General features: G+C 45.5%; 1 protein-coding gene and 2 long non-coding RNA genes across 4 annotated transcripts; 2 read left to right on the top strand and 1 right to left on the bottom strand.

Moving 5' to 3' along the window:
• Positions 1–392: 392 nt before the first annotated feature.
• Positions 393–11517, bottom strand: TXN (thioredoxin). Its single transcript, XM_032478156.1, has 5 exons — positions 11360–11517; positions 7108–7212; positions 6603–6662; positions 1126–1191; positions 393–665 (listed from the first exon to the last, which is right to left on the bottom strand). The coding sequence occupies exons 1-5, from the start codon at positions 11381–11383 to the stop codon at positions 603–605; spliced, it is 318 nt and encodes a 105-aa protein (XP_032334047.1). The 5' UTR covers positions 11384–11517; the 3' UTR covers positions 393–602.
• Positions 4720–7360, top strand: LOC116663225. The gene is made up of 2 exons (XR_004319403.1): positions 4720–4858; positions 7047–7360. It is a non-coding gene; the product is annotated as an uncharacterized LOC116663225 (long non-coding RNA).
• Positions 11518–11653: 136 nt separating the features above from the next.
• Positions 11654–15505, top strand: LOC116663224. 2 transcript variants are annotated; one of them, XR_004319402.1, is made up of 3 exons: positions 11654–12307; positions 12472–12915; positions 13733–15505. It is a non-coding gene; the product is annotated as an uncharacterized LOC116663224 (long non-coding RNA). The 2 variants fall into 2 exon arrangements; XR_004319401.1 differs by lacking the exon at positions 12472–12915 and having other exon boundaries at positions 11662–12307; positions 15234–15505.
• Positions 15506–16584: the final 1079 nt, after the last annotated feature.

Consider the following 16584-nt stretch of genomic DNA (forward strand, 5'->3'; position numbering starts at 1 on the left):
TTCTGTCTGGCCTATAAAACCAATTTCTCAGATACTTCGAGAGAATCAAAATTCCCACAGTAATGATTGCAGGAGCTCCCTCGTGCGCCGCCTATGAAGAATCCCTAATTGATAGAACAAGAGTCGTTAGCAGAATTGGCAGCTCAGTATAACCTTTGGGACAGGAATCTCAAAGAGAGCATGGGAGATTTGCACACTAGAACAAAGAATACTATTTTCTGTTCATAAGGATTAAAAAAAAAAAAAACCCACAGAATTTTAACATACTACTCTCTTATCTGTGCATCGCCCAAGGTTTTTCCAGAAATACACTAAAACTCTTCAAGGAATCAGTGGTCTACAAAGTTCCTAAAAAGAGATCAAGAATATATGAAAATAACTAAGACATTAAATATCATCAAATGGCCACTTTTCATTTATTTTGAAAACTATTCAGACACCAGACAGTTTTAAAAAGGGTACAGTTAATATTTTATTGTCACTTATCAGATGGCAGTCGGGCATATAGTTTTCATACTTGATTTTTCCTTTTTGTAAATAATAATAAAAAAAACTACAAGTTTTAAATAGCCAATGGCTGGTCATGTCTTCAGAAAACATGATTAGATTAATTCATTAATGGTGGCTTCAAGTTTTTCCTTATTAGCGCCAGAAAATTCGCCCACCTGCGGGAAGAATATTGAATTGCCATTAGATGTAGTATTGCACCCCTATTTTGTGTATCAGAGATGATCACCGGGGTGGGGAGAGGACATATTTTAAAATTAATACCCATGGATAACACCCAGTTCTTTTAAGTTAAAAACAAAATCTAAGGAAAAGACCCTCAAAAGTCAAAACTCAAATATAATTTTTTACACAAATACCTCTTAAAGATGAATGCACTCTGATATAAAGATGAAGCACCAATCACAGGGATTTAGTGCTAGTTTTAACCAGATCACTTATCAATGAGACGTCACATTATGGACTTAATCAATGAAGAATGACATATTTAAATTTTCTCAAAGAAGAAAATGGGGACATGCTCCCCAGTGTGAAGGGAGAAGTCATCTCGGGTTCTTCATTTATACACCATGTTTTCCTGTTGCCCAGTTGTTTTTTCTCAAGGTCAGATGTACCTACCTTTTGTCCCTTTTTAAAAAACTGGAAGGTTGGCATGCATTTAACTTCACACTCTGAAGCAACGTCCTGGGGGAAAGGGGGATAGAGAGGGAGAGGGTAAAAACAGGACCATGAGTGCTGAGCTTTGACAGACATGGCTAAAACCAGATTCTTTTTCCTGTTCCACACCCACAACTCAGCATTAGGACTTTTCTTTTTTAAATATGTAAAGAATGATAAAATGAATACAATGGCAGCACAAAAGCCAAATTGGTTATACTAATTAAAATTATTACTATGTACTCCCCTCTTTGAGAGAGGCTAGCACCAGACATGAGACAGCAGCTCAAACTGTTTAATCAGGTATTTTACTGGAGTGGGGTAGGGACAGAGATGATGGTCAAAAAGGCTAAAGTTTAGTGTTAGTGAGAGGAACGTCAACTTATTTGTAAAGGAGTTGTTCAAGAATAACAAAGTCATGGTCATCCATAGGGACAGCTCCAACGCTGCTTTTTCTGCTTTTGTTTCAGAACACCTCACTCCCAACACTTCGCTCACACTAGCTGGCGGGGCGGGGCGGGGGGTGGGGGGCGGAATGCCACGACAGTGGTTTGGTTTGGACAAGAATTTCAGCTGAACAGGTCCATCAGGGATTGAACCCATCAGCCTGCCACTCAAGAGGGTCAGGAAAGAAATGCAGAAGCAAGCAGCACGTTAGCAGTAAAAGCTGCAAAGGACAGCAAACAAGGAGGCAGAAACCCCGAGAGTCAGATCACAGAAACCAAAGAACTTTCCCAGGAAAGGAAGGTCAGCTTGAAACACCATGGGGGCTTCCAGGCTGGGACTGGGAAGTGGGGGCCACAGGAACCCAAGCGGTCCCGAGGATGAGCCACCAGTAAATGGGAGCACGCCAGCCTCACTTCACCCCCCGCCTCTGAGACTGCAAGTGTGGTTTTACATCTTTATGAGTCTGCGTGTGTGCTGCCGCCAGCTCGGGCAGGAAGGGAGGAGGACACTACTGTTGACGAGCTCTTTCCTGATAACACTGACGTTTTCTGTAAATGCTGGTAAGAGGAGGCGTGGGGCAGTAATGGCTGGAATAAAAATGGCTAGTATACACGGAATGCCTGCTATGTTGTTCCGGGCACTGAGTACTCACTGAAAGCAACAGTTACCAGGAAGGAAACTACCAAGATAAGAACATGTGACAAGACCATCAAAATGAAGATCATAAAATTTGAGTTGTACCAATTTATAACTGCAGTGACTCCCCTGTAGTGTGAGCATCGAGATGGACGATGGGGTGGAGAGCTGACAGGTAACTACGAGCTGCACACATCATGTTCTGGACGAATTGTGGATGAGTAATCAGGAAACCAGAAGATGATGAGTTAGAAGGGTAGAGGGACTGGTTTAGCTAAAAGGTTGAAACTGGTTGTCCAGGGGGCTGAAGCTGGTCCAGACATTAGGCTTGGCTCATGTAAGGCTTTAAAAAAACCTCTGAATTGCTTACCCACCAACAGATACCTCCTGAACTGGAGTATTTGGGAACACTGGCCTGGACCCCCTCAGCACTGAGGAGAGCAGCTGTTTACCGTGGTCCCTTCCTCTCTTCCTGGTACTTGCAAGCAGCCAGATGGATACTATCTTTCATACAAGCAGTCGGCAGGGGCCTCAGAGGTGGGTGTTGGTTTTGTTTTTATACCCACAGGGGAAGGGCAGGAAAGTGGAAGTGGTCTGGAAAGGGTGAGCTAACCCTCCCTACTTTTAATCGTCGCCACTTACGGGGGTGCAGCTGAGCTGCATCACCCGGGAAGGCATGCAAGCCAACAGGACCCAGACGCTGATCACAACTTTCAGATGAAAAAGCTACTCCCAAAGCTTTCTCAGCAGAAAATAGAGGGTCCCAAGCAATAGAAACGATAGTCTAATCACTGTTCTGATTCCGGGTGCCTCATATCCCACCGCGCCAGAGCTCGGCATTGCTGTGTTGGTACAACTGCTTAACTTACAATAGGTCCTTTAAAAAACAAGCCGCCCCCCCAAAAAAAACTAGAAACAAGATAAATGCTCAGAAGTGGGGTCAATACTTGGAGAAAAATTCTAAGTGTTTCTTAAACCACGTTCATGTATTTTATGTCTTAAAATTGCTGTGAAGTGTTTTACATGGTAAACTCTGAGCTAGAGCGTTAAGAATTCTCTCACTGGGTGTGAATGTGATTTTTAAAGGTGACACAGGATTCTGTACCATAACTGAATTCCCCCTCCCCACTGGGCTTTTAGTTAATTTGAGACTTAGACGCGTCCTTGTGAATCAACTCAGATTCATTCCAGGGTAAAAAAAAAAAAAAAAAATACTGCATTATTTCAGAATGTCATGATCAATTTCCCAAAAACGTTGGATTGAGATTGAGTTAAAGTGAGACGACTTTGAGAGTACTAACATTTTAATAATACTGAGTCCACATCCAGGAACACAGTCTACCCGTCTAGTAAAATCTTTTATGGACCTCAGTGAAGTTTAGCAGTTCTGTAACTAATATTTCATCTCAACTGCCTCAAGTTAATGTTTTTTTTTTTCCCTTTTGTTTTCTAGTACTTGTTCCAGGGACTAATTTGCCTATTCCTGTAGGGCTTTGAAAGGCGTACATAGTTTAAAAATCCTAATTGTTATTTTTGAGGTTTTAAAAAACATTCTTCATCCAATCACTTTCCTCATTTAAAAACAGAAAGCTTGCCACTCCCTAACAACACCCCCTCTTCCCATTTTTCCCCCCTTTTTGGGTAAACAATCTAAACTTGTAAAATTCACTTTTTTGGGCAGTGCAGAAGTTATAGTCATATAAACACCACCATCCTCAGTTTACGGGACTCCTCCCTTCCTTCTCCAAAGCCTCGTCAGCAGCTCCTTTGTTGTCAAACCCTCTCCCCATCCCAGCGCCTGGCGACCACTGATCTGTTCTCCATCCTATAGTTTTGCCCAATCTCAGCTTTTTATTAGTGAGTCTACACCACGACTACACTTTACCTTATTACATTTCCTTCCGGTAGTTTCTAGCTTAGCGCTCCATGGAGCCAGAATAACTTTAAGCCTGCCCTTGCTGCCTCTGTTGAATGCATCCTTGGCTCCTCTAACCAAAATGGAAACACATGGCATTTTAAAGGTTGCAAAACTATCGGGCCTAAATTACTTTGTTTCTTTTAATTTATAAGTATCATTCCCTGTAGAGCTGGAAGCAGAGCCTGCTGTTACGGAAATAAGATCAGTCTACTGTTCTCAAAACTCGAATTTTCTCTGAATTAAAAAAGAAAAACTTTTGTATATATATTATATGTCCATTTGAATCTATTACACCAAGAGAATCTCTTCCAGCCCAAGTGTTTAGAGATTCTTCTATTAAAACTGGATGCTGCCTGCCCCAGAGACCCTATAAATATTAAGTGCCCTGGGTCTGCAGTTCATGGGCAGGAATTATATGTATAAAATTTTCTTTAAAAAAATTGAGTTCTAAAAACATGCCATCTATTTAATGATAATGATCTAATACTCAAAATAATGAGAATGATATAATTTTTATCCCTCACCTGTATTCTTTTAGAGCCAAAACTGAGGGGATGTTTACCTACAGAGATCCAAAGCAAGCAGATCTGCTCATGTAATTAATAAACTCCACGGGGAAAAACAACTCGCCGCTTGATAAGGAACTGCTTTTGGTCTGCATTACCTGCCTTGCTAATTCTGCTGCGTGGCCAGGTGAGTAGGGGCTGACAGACTGTTGCTACGGGTATGGGATGACCAAAGGGTTCTGGAATTAGTTCAATTTTTAACGCTGCAAAAGATCAATAAGGCAATTTAGATGGTGTAATAGCAGTCATTAAAGGTATTCAGAGAAAAAAGACCCATACGTTGCTCAAAGTGAAAGGCCTACTCCTATTTGTGAGAGGGTCACTTCAAGGTCCGAGGTTTAGACACTTTCAGGGTGACGATGAGAGTGCCAGCTAGACAAGGAGGAGCTGTCCCATAGAAGCCGGGGCCACCTCTGCACAGCTACTCCCCAAGGGTCTCGGATTAAGGTAGACAGCAGCTGTCCTGGTTCAGGAGTCAACTCCATGGGCTCCGCCCTCAATCGACCTCTCTTCCTTCCATGCTGCAGTCCCCCTGTCTGTTCAGTGGGGGCGCTAATAAAAACGGTTCTCACAGTTACTCTCTGGATTAAATGATATAACGCAGGCAAGGGCTTGGTGTAGCACTGAGCATGGTAGGGCTTCCACATAAAAACTGATTCACCTCCCAGAAAGGCTCAGTACCAGTTTCTCTAGTCCCTCCCCGGTGCCATTTTCACCTGGCCAAGGTGACCATATAGAAAAAATTAGCCTATACATTAGCTTAAAACAGGGAGTGCATTTTCCCACCCAAACACATGTGGTCTACTCTTATTTACTGGGACACATCGGAATAACTTGACAACCATACAGACTCGTTCATTCTACATCTGCTTCATGCAGGTAGGCGTGCGAGGTGGAGGGGAAACAAAGGTGAACAAGAGAGGGCCCCAGACCCCAAGAAACTGACAGAGATCAATCTCATCTAAGCCCAGCAACTACCTTACTTAGTCTGGTGTAAAAGGGGGCAGCTGGAGGAGGACTCCCGGAGAAGATGTGAAGCTTAGGACTAGGAGGTTGTCCTGCAGGAAATAAGGATGGGTCGAGTAGAGAAATGTGCTGAGAAGCAGCAATCTGGTACTGGGAGGTGCTCACAGGTGGTGCCACACACCCCTCTGTATAGACCCTTCTGGACCTTTAGTAGGCATGCCATGTTTGTGTAGCGAGTAAGCAAACTTACAAGATTGGTGGGCAAGTATGAAGATCTGGTCTTAGACTCAAGGGAGACGAGAATGAGCCTAACGTAGAGGTCACTTGGCCAGGACTGGAACCTGGGTCCGGCGCCTTTGTTCCCAATTCACACCCTAACCCGCTCCCGCCCCACTGGGGCTGAGCAGAACTGCCCACACCCATTTAAATCCTGGATCTGCTACTAACTGTAACTCCGTGGCCAGCCTCTCTGGGTTTAAGTCTGTAAAATGGGCATGGTAAGACCAAGGATTACATCAGTCAATACGTGTGCAGCACACAGAACTGTGTCCCTGGCACACGAAGTGCCGAACAAGCACTTTAGTTAAACCAGCCTTGGAATGTCCCCCCAGATTCTCCTCTCAACTGTCTGGCACCTTGGTGTTTGGACTTTTCAGTTTTTATCTGTTGAGTGTGGGCTTTTAGAAAGACAGGTGACTAGTAAAGAGGATGGCCATTTTAGCTGAGGATGTGACAGCATAGCTCTTGCTACCTAAGATGAAGCTCGATTGGCAAAAGCACCTGTTCTTCTGAAATACACTTTTAAGCTCGGGTTGTAGTTCTATCTTTGAACACAAGCACTGTGCAATTCAGAGGAAAAGGCCAACGCGGGAAGGTCAGCCGTATCCCAAAGTTCAGCCACGTACCTGACAGTCATCCACGTCTACTTCAAGGAACACCACGTTGGAATACTTTTCAGAGAGAGACTGGAAAATTTCAAAATAAAAAAATTTACCAAGACTGAGCCTGGGTAACGGCAGTCAACACATTCAAGCTTCTTAAATGAAAACTTAAAAGTAGGGACTGAAGATCCAGATATTAAGACAAGGGACAAGTAAACAGAAAGGACATGCTCTCTGAATCAAATTCTTCCTAGTATAACCCACTCTGATTCCTGAACCTCCAATAAGGCCTAGGTTTCAACTTGAAGAAGAGCGAAACCACTGAAGACAGCCAGATTAACTTCTGCCAGTGTCTTCACTGGGCTGTATGTGTCAACCCTAAATCAAGCTGTAACACTATTACCTGTAGACCAAAGACCCACCAACACCCAGCCAAACCTCTTTAACTGTCCTGTCCTTCTTTCCTAGCTGCGCGACCGCTGACCCAAACACAAACGGCTCGCAAAAGCAGAAGCTGGTCACTACTTACGTGGAAGAAAGGCTTGATCATTTTGCAGGGCCCGCACCACGTGGCCGAGAAGTCGACTACCACCAGCTTATCTCCCGCACTGTTCAAGGCTTCCTGAAAAGCATACTAGAAAGGGGACGAGAAAAGCATGTTAATTTAAGTTACATTTATTCCCAACAGCTCTGATAAAACCTGATCAAATGTGACACAAGGTACAATCTGGAGTTCCTGCTTTCAGGGCTCATTTTTTACTCAAAAAAAAAAAAAAAAAAAAGCACACTTTGAAGAAATCTTGCTGTGTTGTGTTGTTACCTGATAAAATGAAAGCACGATGTATGCTGTATCACTGTTCTTATCTTCATAAATATTTGTAAAATACTAAGCAAACAAATGGCAAATAAAAATAGACACTGGTATTAAAAATATTTCCACAGCAAGTCTAGGTATATAGTAGACATTCACTAAATGGTGGAATGATAAAGGGTCATGTCAACTGAGTAACTCACAAAGGCACAGAATTTTGCATATAAAACACAAGGGCTTTTAAAAACTAACTTTTTGATTAAGCTAATACTGTCTATGGTAGGCTACCCAAAAGCTAAAAAAAAGGAAAATAACCTCCTTCAAATCCTTACACTTAACCACTGTTGACCTTAAGCCTATTTCCTTGTACTTTTTAAAATGGAGAGTCCAGAACTGAGATCATTCTGTTTACCTATCATTGATTTCTGCCCTCACTGTTGACCAAATGAAAAACAGTTTTAGTTCCTTATGAAGGGCATTTTCTTTAGATGTTATTTTGTATAAGCAATGGGTATTGAATAAAATTCCACCAGCAAAATTGATCAATTCCCTTACCACCAACCTCTCTGAATAATTTACCAATGGTCTTGCTACTGTAACCCTAGGAACCTAACCTTCTATGATTAACAATAACCTCATTTTTAATCGCACTTAGACAGCTGGTGCTGACCGAAACCAGGGCCGGAAAGAGAAACCCAAAACACAAACATCTGTATCGGTGTTCCTCAAGGGGAAAAACGCCAGTCACATTGGTTTAATTAAAAACTGACACCCCCCTCCCCCACCTTGGAAGCTGAGAATCAGACCAGATCTGGTCCAGGAAAGAAGGAAAGTAAAGCACTATTAAAGCACAAAAAAACCACTAAGGTGAATTCTTCTGACGTTACTTCTTTAGATTTCTAATTTCTACTTCCATGTTTTTCAGGGGAAACAATTCACAAATGGTGTTCCCGAGAATGGTATGACTTCTGTAACCTCAGTCGTGCAGGTACAGACCTGCACACACACAGAGAGTAGGAAGCACAGAAATTATTTTTCCAAACTATCACTCATTTTTCCAGATGAATTTCCTTCAAAGCCTTCCCTAATGTGATTTTTGTAGGTCAAACCAGCCATTCCTTCCTGCAAGATCCAGGCAAGACTGGAAAATAAGGAATGACAACGTCTGGTCAGATGAATACATGGTTTTGTGAACAAGGCTGGCCCTCAGTAAATACTGGTGAGGTTACTTTCAACTAGAATATCTTTCAGCAGTAATGCTGGCTTCACTGAACATGAGTCACAGAACCAGGTGTATGTAAGACAAATTCTATTCCCCGGATACTTAAGTTTGCCTAAAACAGAAATGAGTCAAGATTCTCCTGCTAAGAAGCAACCACAATTTCTAGCTCCCAGAAGCTACCAGTGAGGATAGATAAGGGTCCCCATCACTGACAAACATTCTGAAAACAAGGTGGGGGCAGGTAAATAAGCAGTCTAGTAGCCCTTTTCCTAAACATACACATTCCAAAGGCAATCAATAAGTGTAAGAGTGATTTACAAAGCATTTTAGCAGAGTGCCTGTGTTTTTTTTGAACGTTAGGAGTTCAATAAATAGCAGCGACCATTCTTAGAAAACTTTTGATTTCTTCTTCCTCACATCTACAGTTCATTACCCCACTTGTATCTGAAACAGATTCCAGTGGCTCTAAACTGCCAATACCTCAGAGTTGTCTTGGATGGCCACTGACAACAACATTAGTCCATCACAATGAAAATCTAAAGTGTACTCAATATTTACAAGTAACAGTCAAATTAGTTTAATTTCTGATTGACCCTGGTTCATGGTTTTGAGGATCAACTGATCCAGGTGGTGGTCCTTTTCTGAGTAATGAATTTCCCATCACCCTCCTACATTTCCTCATTGATGAGGGGAGGAGGGTGCTGTAACCATGACAACTAAAATAGACAAAGGCTGAGAAGTGCTCCAGTAATCACTTTTCTACTGTAGTGAATGGATTGTGAGACAACTAATGTAGACCACTCAGATCTTCTCACTCCCTTAATGGGTTCTTACAGGTTCTACTGATGAAGTCACTAGACACAGAAGACCACCCCCCAAACCCTTATAGACTGTTACTTGCTACTCAGTACTATTGAATAAAAGTATGTGAAACAAAACTTAACATTAAGGATCTCTTTTTTTCAACCAATAAGTTGCTAATTTTAATGTAAAAGCTCATACACACACACACACACACACACACACACACACACACATGATTCCAACAGGAATCCCACTAAGATTGATCAAATTGATTAAAGATAAGCCAATTAACAGACTGGTTTTTCACAGACTACAACTAGCCAATCAACATAGGTGGGGAGGACAGAAATTCAGAGTCGCTAACAATCAACGATACTCAAATGAGAGCAAGACAACTTTTCTTACAAATGATTTGGCCAGCGTTGGAGGGAAGAAGTTAGCGTGAAGCGTGATGAGGTGGTAGTGCAAAGAGCATCTAGAGACATTTAACATGCCTTAGAAGGTTCACATCCCTTGACCCAAACCTGCACAAGACCCTAACCTGAGGAAACAGCATGAACTCTGTACAAAGTGTTATGAACAAAGACATTCACTGAGAGCATCGAAAACTGCCTAAGTGACCAGCAATGTGTTCGGATATTGAAATGATTAGAAAAAGCTTCTAATTACACGGAAAGTGTTCAGGCTAAATTAGACAACAAATAAAACCCTCAGCAAACACAAGTAAAATGTCAACTACTAGGAAACAGGAGCAACCAAAATTTTCTACAGTGCTGTGTTATGTCTTCTGATAGTAAAAGTAACAGTAAGACAAGGGACCATTAACGGAGAACGTTCCATTTCCGAAGTCAATCCCAGCACCTAACAGGTCGGGGCACTCCTGCTTTACTGGGGTGGAGTGTATCACAGGGGAAACGGTTTCGAAGGGTCTCCCACTGTTTGGGCAACATCAATTTTCTCCCACTCTTTTCTGGCTCTGCGTTTAACATCCACCTCTTGAGTGGCTACAGTACACCTAACATTGTGTTTAGGCTCTGCGTTTTTCGAGCACGAGAGTATTACACTTGTAATAACTCTCGCAATGCAACAATTGCCTCGGGCACTCTTCAGAGGACAAGTGCACCACGGGGTACGGCTGCTCCCAGGGGGACTCCTGGCTTCGGCGAAACCCATAGGTCGTGGGTGAATCACAAGATGGGTAGGGCAGTGGAGGCCCCTGGGCCCAGCCGTGGGGATTGAGTCATTCCAAAGCCAGCGGCTGCCGGAAACACGCCCCGCGCAGCAGGAGGAGTCCGGAGGGCGCCGCCAGGACTTAACTTCCTAGCGGCCACCTGGGCCCCTTGGGCCGGTGCACATGAGGTGGGGGGGGGGGGGAGCCTCCACCCCGGAACCGCCCCCTTTGCTTGGATGCAGCCCGCGTCATCGCTGCCGGGCTGGCAGTGATGGAAGGAGCCGGGGGTCTCCGCCTCGATCCGCTCCCCAGGGAGCTCACCCCAGCCAGCGCGGGTAGATCATGCCTCTCCCCGGGGAGGGAGTGGCGGCCAGCAGGCCTGGGCTTTCTCCAAGGAGCCCTTCATCTCCCTGCCCGGGTCGGTGACCGGATACAAATGGGGGCCAAGGGCTTGGTCCCTCTATCCCCTCACCCAGTTGGGGCTCCCCAGGCCGGGGGTGGCGGCGGCGCACTGGGGGGTTCGTGCATAGCCCGCGCGTCCTGGGCTCCCGGACCCCGCCTTCCAGGACGCCCTGTCCCTCTCCTCCCTTCCTCCAGGGCATGCTTCACCGTCTCGGGCGTGACCAGGCCCGGGCTTCTCGCAGCCCCAGGCCGAGCCGCCGCGTCCCCTTCCCCTAGGGATGCGGAAGGGCGGCCTGCCCACCTGCGGCCCACCGCCTCCCCCAGCTGCGGAGGCTGCACGCCGTGCCCTGGCCTGCCCCAGGAGCACGTACCTTGCTCTCAATCTGCTTCACCATTTTGACTGCTGGAGTCTGACAAGCGACCTTACGATGGAAGAGATGGAAGCGGATTCGAGACACCTCACACAGCTCGCGGAGGGCGCAGCCCGCTTTCCCTTTATAGCTACGAGGGACGGGGCGGGGCGGGCGCGCGCTCGCGCGCGCGGCGTGCGTATGTCGGGAGCGCGCCCGCTCGCTCCTCCCGCGCCCGCCAAGGCACCGGGGCTAGGCTCCGCCTCCCGGAGCAGCAGACAGGGAGGCCCCGTCTGGCAGGGGGCGGGGCTGGGGCGGGGCTGGCAGGGCGTGGGGCGGAGCTCCAGGGAGCCCTCTGGGACCGAAACTTTCCGCGTTGCCAGCCCGCACCCCAGCTGGGAGTAGGGAACCGTTGGGGAGGGTCATCCGGGGACCTAAAGTGCGTGTGCACTGTGCACGGCGGGCGGAGGCAGGGAGGCGGCTGGCCACCCCCGGAGCCACAGGCACCTGGGCGGGGTCCGGCCACGCCGCAATCGAACGCGCCCAGGCTCCAGAAGAGGCCATATAGGATTCCTGGAAAAGACCCGCCACATTCCCGCCCCCAGTCCCGCGAACCCACAAAGTGCTGAGTAACGATTACCAGGAAGTCTCTCTCTGCGTGCACCCGCTCCTTTCCGGAATTTACCGTGACGGTTCTCTTCTCTACCCTCCTTTCACGGGTGAACTTGCTGCTCCAGCGTGACACAGCACTTTAAGGGACTGGCTGGGCTCCTCCGAGCAGACTGCTGGTGTGGGTTCTCAGTGTGGCCAGAGTGACGCAGTTGTGACCCTGAGCAGACCGTGAACTCCCGTTCCCTCAGTTTTCCTTTCTGTAAAATGAGCATCAAGATGGTCCCTAACTCCTGGTGGTGATATTTTGAGGATTAAATAAAGTGCCTGTACATTGATGGGGCCAGTGCTCGGCACATGGTAAGCGCTCAAAAAATAGTTACCATTAAAGCTGCTGTTAGTACTAATTAGTCTTGCTTGGTGTCGAGGTGGCGGGGAGGTGGGGGTGGGGAGGCATGCTGAGCTGGGAGGCTTTTTATTTATAATGGCACCAGTACACACAGGTGTGTGAGTTTTTCTTACAGGTGGTAGAGCCTGGAACAGAGAAGCAGGCCATTTGCGTTGATACAGGATTGCCTGTTGCAGGCTGGGTTTGGAAGACTGGGGATTGGGAAAGGTGCGTATTCTAGCTGGCATTAGGAAGCCAGGAGGGCCTGTGGGTAGCTGGGAGTAGAAGTGGGGAAGCTGCTTAGCTGGAGAGAGGCATGAGAGCCAGATGCCTGGAAAGAGTGGGATGAATTGGGGCAAGAAGGTGGAGCATGATTTTCCGATGGAGCAGCTCTCGGTGCATCTAGGTGTGATTGGCTGGGATGGTGACATTCCTCCCTGGCTTCTTCCTAGGGCCCCTGGCTTCTTCCTAGGGCCCCTGGCTTCCTTCTCTCTGCCCTTTCAGAGAGGAATGAAGAAAACCAGAGGTTTTGAACCTACTGTGCAACGTTTCTGGAATGTTGAGGAGCGCAGGGCTGTGGGTAAGGATGTAGACAAGGGACACGTTCTAAGGACAGTCCTAGACTGAAGGAGGAACTTTTGCATAGAGAATGAGGACTAGTAGGGCACAGAAGAGTCCTCGTGGGGTACCAGGAGCAGAACATGGCTTTGCTGCTGCTGTATCTTCAGCCCAACTTTCATCCCAGCTTCTGCGCCTCTCTGTTAGTTGTACATTTTATGTGGGAGATGACAATAAATGATTGCGCTGTAGGAAGGGGAGGTACAGATCTCCAGTGGCCATCCAGTCCACCCTCTGACATCTCCTCTTCAAGGAAGTTCCAAATATCCAGTGACACAATTAGAGGAGGTACTGACCCCACTCCACCTTCCTGGACCAACATAGAGTAGATATGGGGGCTGTTATGATGACAGAGAACAGGGAACTGGGAGGCTAGCATGTGTGTTAAGAGGCCAGACTCTGCAATTAGATTCCCTGTCCTCATCCCCACTCTCCCACTGAGTGGCTGGGTAACCCTAGACAAGCCTAAATGGCCTTCCTGTGCCTCAGTTTCCTCATCTATAAAATGGGGATAATAATACCTTATGCTATTGGAAGGGCTGAGTGAGCTAAAATATACATAAAGTGCTTAGAACCATGCCTGGTACGCAGTAAGTGGCATATGAACTCGGATTATAGGCTATTAAGGGAATGGTGAAATCCTTCTGGAATGATGGCAGAGGTGGAAGGGGAGACCCGAGAACAGATGTCAAAGCCCTAAGTGAATTAAGTCATCAGGAAATTAGTACAGAACAGTGAGCTCTATAACATCAATCTCAAAGGAATTTTTCCCCTCACAGCGTGAAAGAAAAGTGGGCATGACCTGGCACTACCCGAAGAGGAAGATCCCCTGCCACAGGGGCATGGGACACTTAGTCCTTAACAGTTCAGCTGTGGCCAGGAGGTGACATTCTGGGAAGAGAGTGAGGTGTGGAGGAATTGCTGGGACAGCCCGGTGAGGGAGGATCTGTTTGTACCGAGAGGTCGAGGCGAGAAGAGGAGAGAGGGTGATGGAAAAGTCGTGCAAGGGCCTGGTTCTGCGCATTAGTCAGAACTCGTAAGTTTTAAGAAGAAATTCCAAGTCAAATGACTTCAACAAAAAAGAATTAGTAGCGCGTACTCCCGGGAACTCCAGAGCCCACAGATGTCCTGGGAGCACCGTGCTTATTGTTTCATTCTCAGTGGGCTCTCCACCTAGTGTCTCCACCTAGTCCAGGCTCCTGCAGACTTAGGTCCCTACCGTTTTAGTGTCCCGGAAGGAAGAGCGCTCCTCTCCCCGTTCTAGTAACTGCCTGGGATGCTGCCATTCACTGACCTGAATTGGGGGAGGGTTGGGAGGGGAGAGGCATCAGCTTTGCTTGAACCAATCATTTCCACCAGGAGTGAGGAAAATCCAGGGGGTTACCAGAGGAAAGGGGAAATGCATTTTGGACAGGCAAAATTGGTATTCCTACGTCATCTGGAAGAGCAGAGGCTTGTAGCCTGGGTGATGAGCTTGCTTCAGGTTTCCGGGTCGGTTCAGTCTGAGGCTCCCTGGGGAACCAGAAAACTAGGTTTGCTGTCTTTGTTCAGGTCTGACTTGAAGAAAATGCAGCCCTAGGGCTTCTGAAGCAAGCTTTTCTCAGATGGTAGATTTCTCTAAGTATGGCCCTCGATCGCCTCCTTCAGCATCGCTGAAGCTACTTGATGATACTGCAGATTTCTGGGCCACACCCGGACAGACTTACGGAATCGCAGTCTTTTGAGGCAGATCCCTGGAGTCGGCATTTTTAAAACAGCATCTCAGGTGATTAGGGACACTAAGATTTGATCAGTTTTGCCCTGGGATCTCCAAGGGGATTCCCGCATGAGTTAAGCTTAAAGACTGTCTAGAAGGAGAGTTGCAATGAAGAAACACAAAAGAGAACATGGTAAGTGGTATAAAATTGGGAGCTCAAAATACTATGGTAAAGAAGATGGAAGGCAAAGGAACAAATAAAAGCGTGGAACAGTCCTTCAGTGCCGGGCCTGGAACTGGGTGTGTCACATCATTCATCTCAACATCCCCTAGAAGATAGATTTTTATTCTTCCCATTTTACAGAGAAGAAAATCAAGACCCAGAGAGGTCGTCTGGTCACGTTAAATGTGCACCAATTCTTAGACCTTGTTCCTGAAGGGGAGGAAGTGTCAGCCCAGTTTTCAAGCCAGCCCATCCACATATCTTTGAATACCCCTGGTTTCACCAGTGACAAATATCTAACATTCCTTATGCTAATTTACAAACTCTAACTGTAAGGGTATTTCCCCTTTGCTGCTTCCAGATTCTTTCTTCTCCTTCAAGAATCCTGTGCATATCATTACTGAAAAAAAAAAAAAAAAGAAGAAGAAGATGAAGAAGAAGGAGGAAAGAACATGACCCTCATCTCACTTCTTACAACAAAACCAGCCGTACAACTTCTAGAAGAAGATGTTGGAGATCATCTTTGCAACCTTTGGGGCAGGTATTTCTTAGGACACAGAAGTCACTAACTAGACAATAAAAAGCTAATAAATTTGACTTCATTAAAATTTAAAACCTCAGCTCTTGGAAAAACACTGGGTTTTGTTGTTGTTGTTGTTTTTTTTGATGAGAAGGCAGATCACAGACTGGGAGAAGGTATGCTCAATACATCTATCCAACAAAGGGCTTATCTCCAGAATATAATGAACTTTCACAACTCAATACTAAGATGAACAACTGGTAAAAACATAGTGATAACTGGAACACACACTTCTCAAAAGACACATAAATGGCCAGTAAGTACGTAAACAGACAGATGCTCAACATCATGAGTCATCAGGGAAATTCAAATTAAAACCACAATGAAATGCCACTTTTCACCCACTAGACTGGTAAAATTTAAGTGGCTGATATCACCAAACGTTGGTGAGTTTGTAGATTAACTAGAAACTTCCATAACATGGCTGATGGAAGTGTAAAATTGTACAACCACTTTGGAAAACAGTTTGGAAAGGTTTTGTTTTGTTTTGCTTTTTTTTTTTTTAAATGAAGTTAAACATACATTAACATATGGTACAGTATTTCCACTTCTAGGTATTTACCCAATGAAAACCCAGATCTGCACAAAGACTTGCATATGAACGTTCATAGCGACTTTATTGATAATAGCCCCAAACTAAACCTGAATGTTCATGAACAGGTGAAAACTGCTACTACTGATAACTAATAAAAGTGACATAGCCCTAGCAACGGAATACTCCTTAGCAACGGAAATGAACTCCTTATACACACGATAACATGGATGAATATCAGAGATACTATGCAGAGTGGAAGAAGCCAGACAGAAAAGACTCCATGCTTTAAAAACCCATTCATATGAATCTATTCATACAAAGTTCTAGAATGGGAAAGACTAATCGAGAGGGGCAGAAAGCAACTCAGTGGTCATGATGCTGGGTGGAGGGGGGGTGTTGCAGAGAGGAGCAGGGGAACTTTTTGATGATTAGATCTAGAATATGTAAAGAATTCTTGCAACTCAAAGAGTAAAACGACAACCCATTAGAATATTGATGAAAGATTTGAATAGACATTTCTCCAAAGAAGATAGACAAATGGCCAATAAGCACATGAAAATATGTTCCCCATCATTAATCATTATGGAAATGCAAATT

The sequence above is a fragment of the Camelus ferus genome, chromosome 4 (genome assembly GCF_009834535.1).
Source record: "Camelus ferus isolate YT-003-E chromosome 4, BCGSAC_Cfer_1.0, whole genome shotgun sequence".
NCBI classification, from domain to species: domain Eukaryota; kingdom Metazoa; phylum Chordata; class Mammalia; order Artiodactyla; family Camelidae; genus Camelus; species Camelus ferus.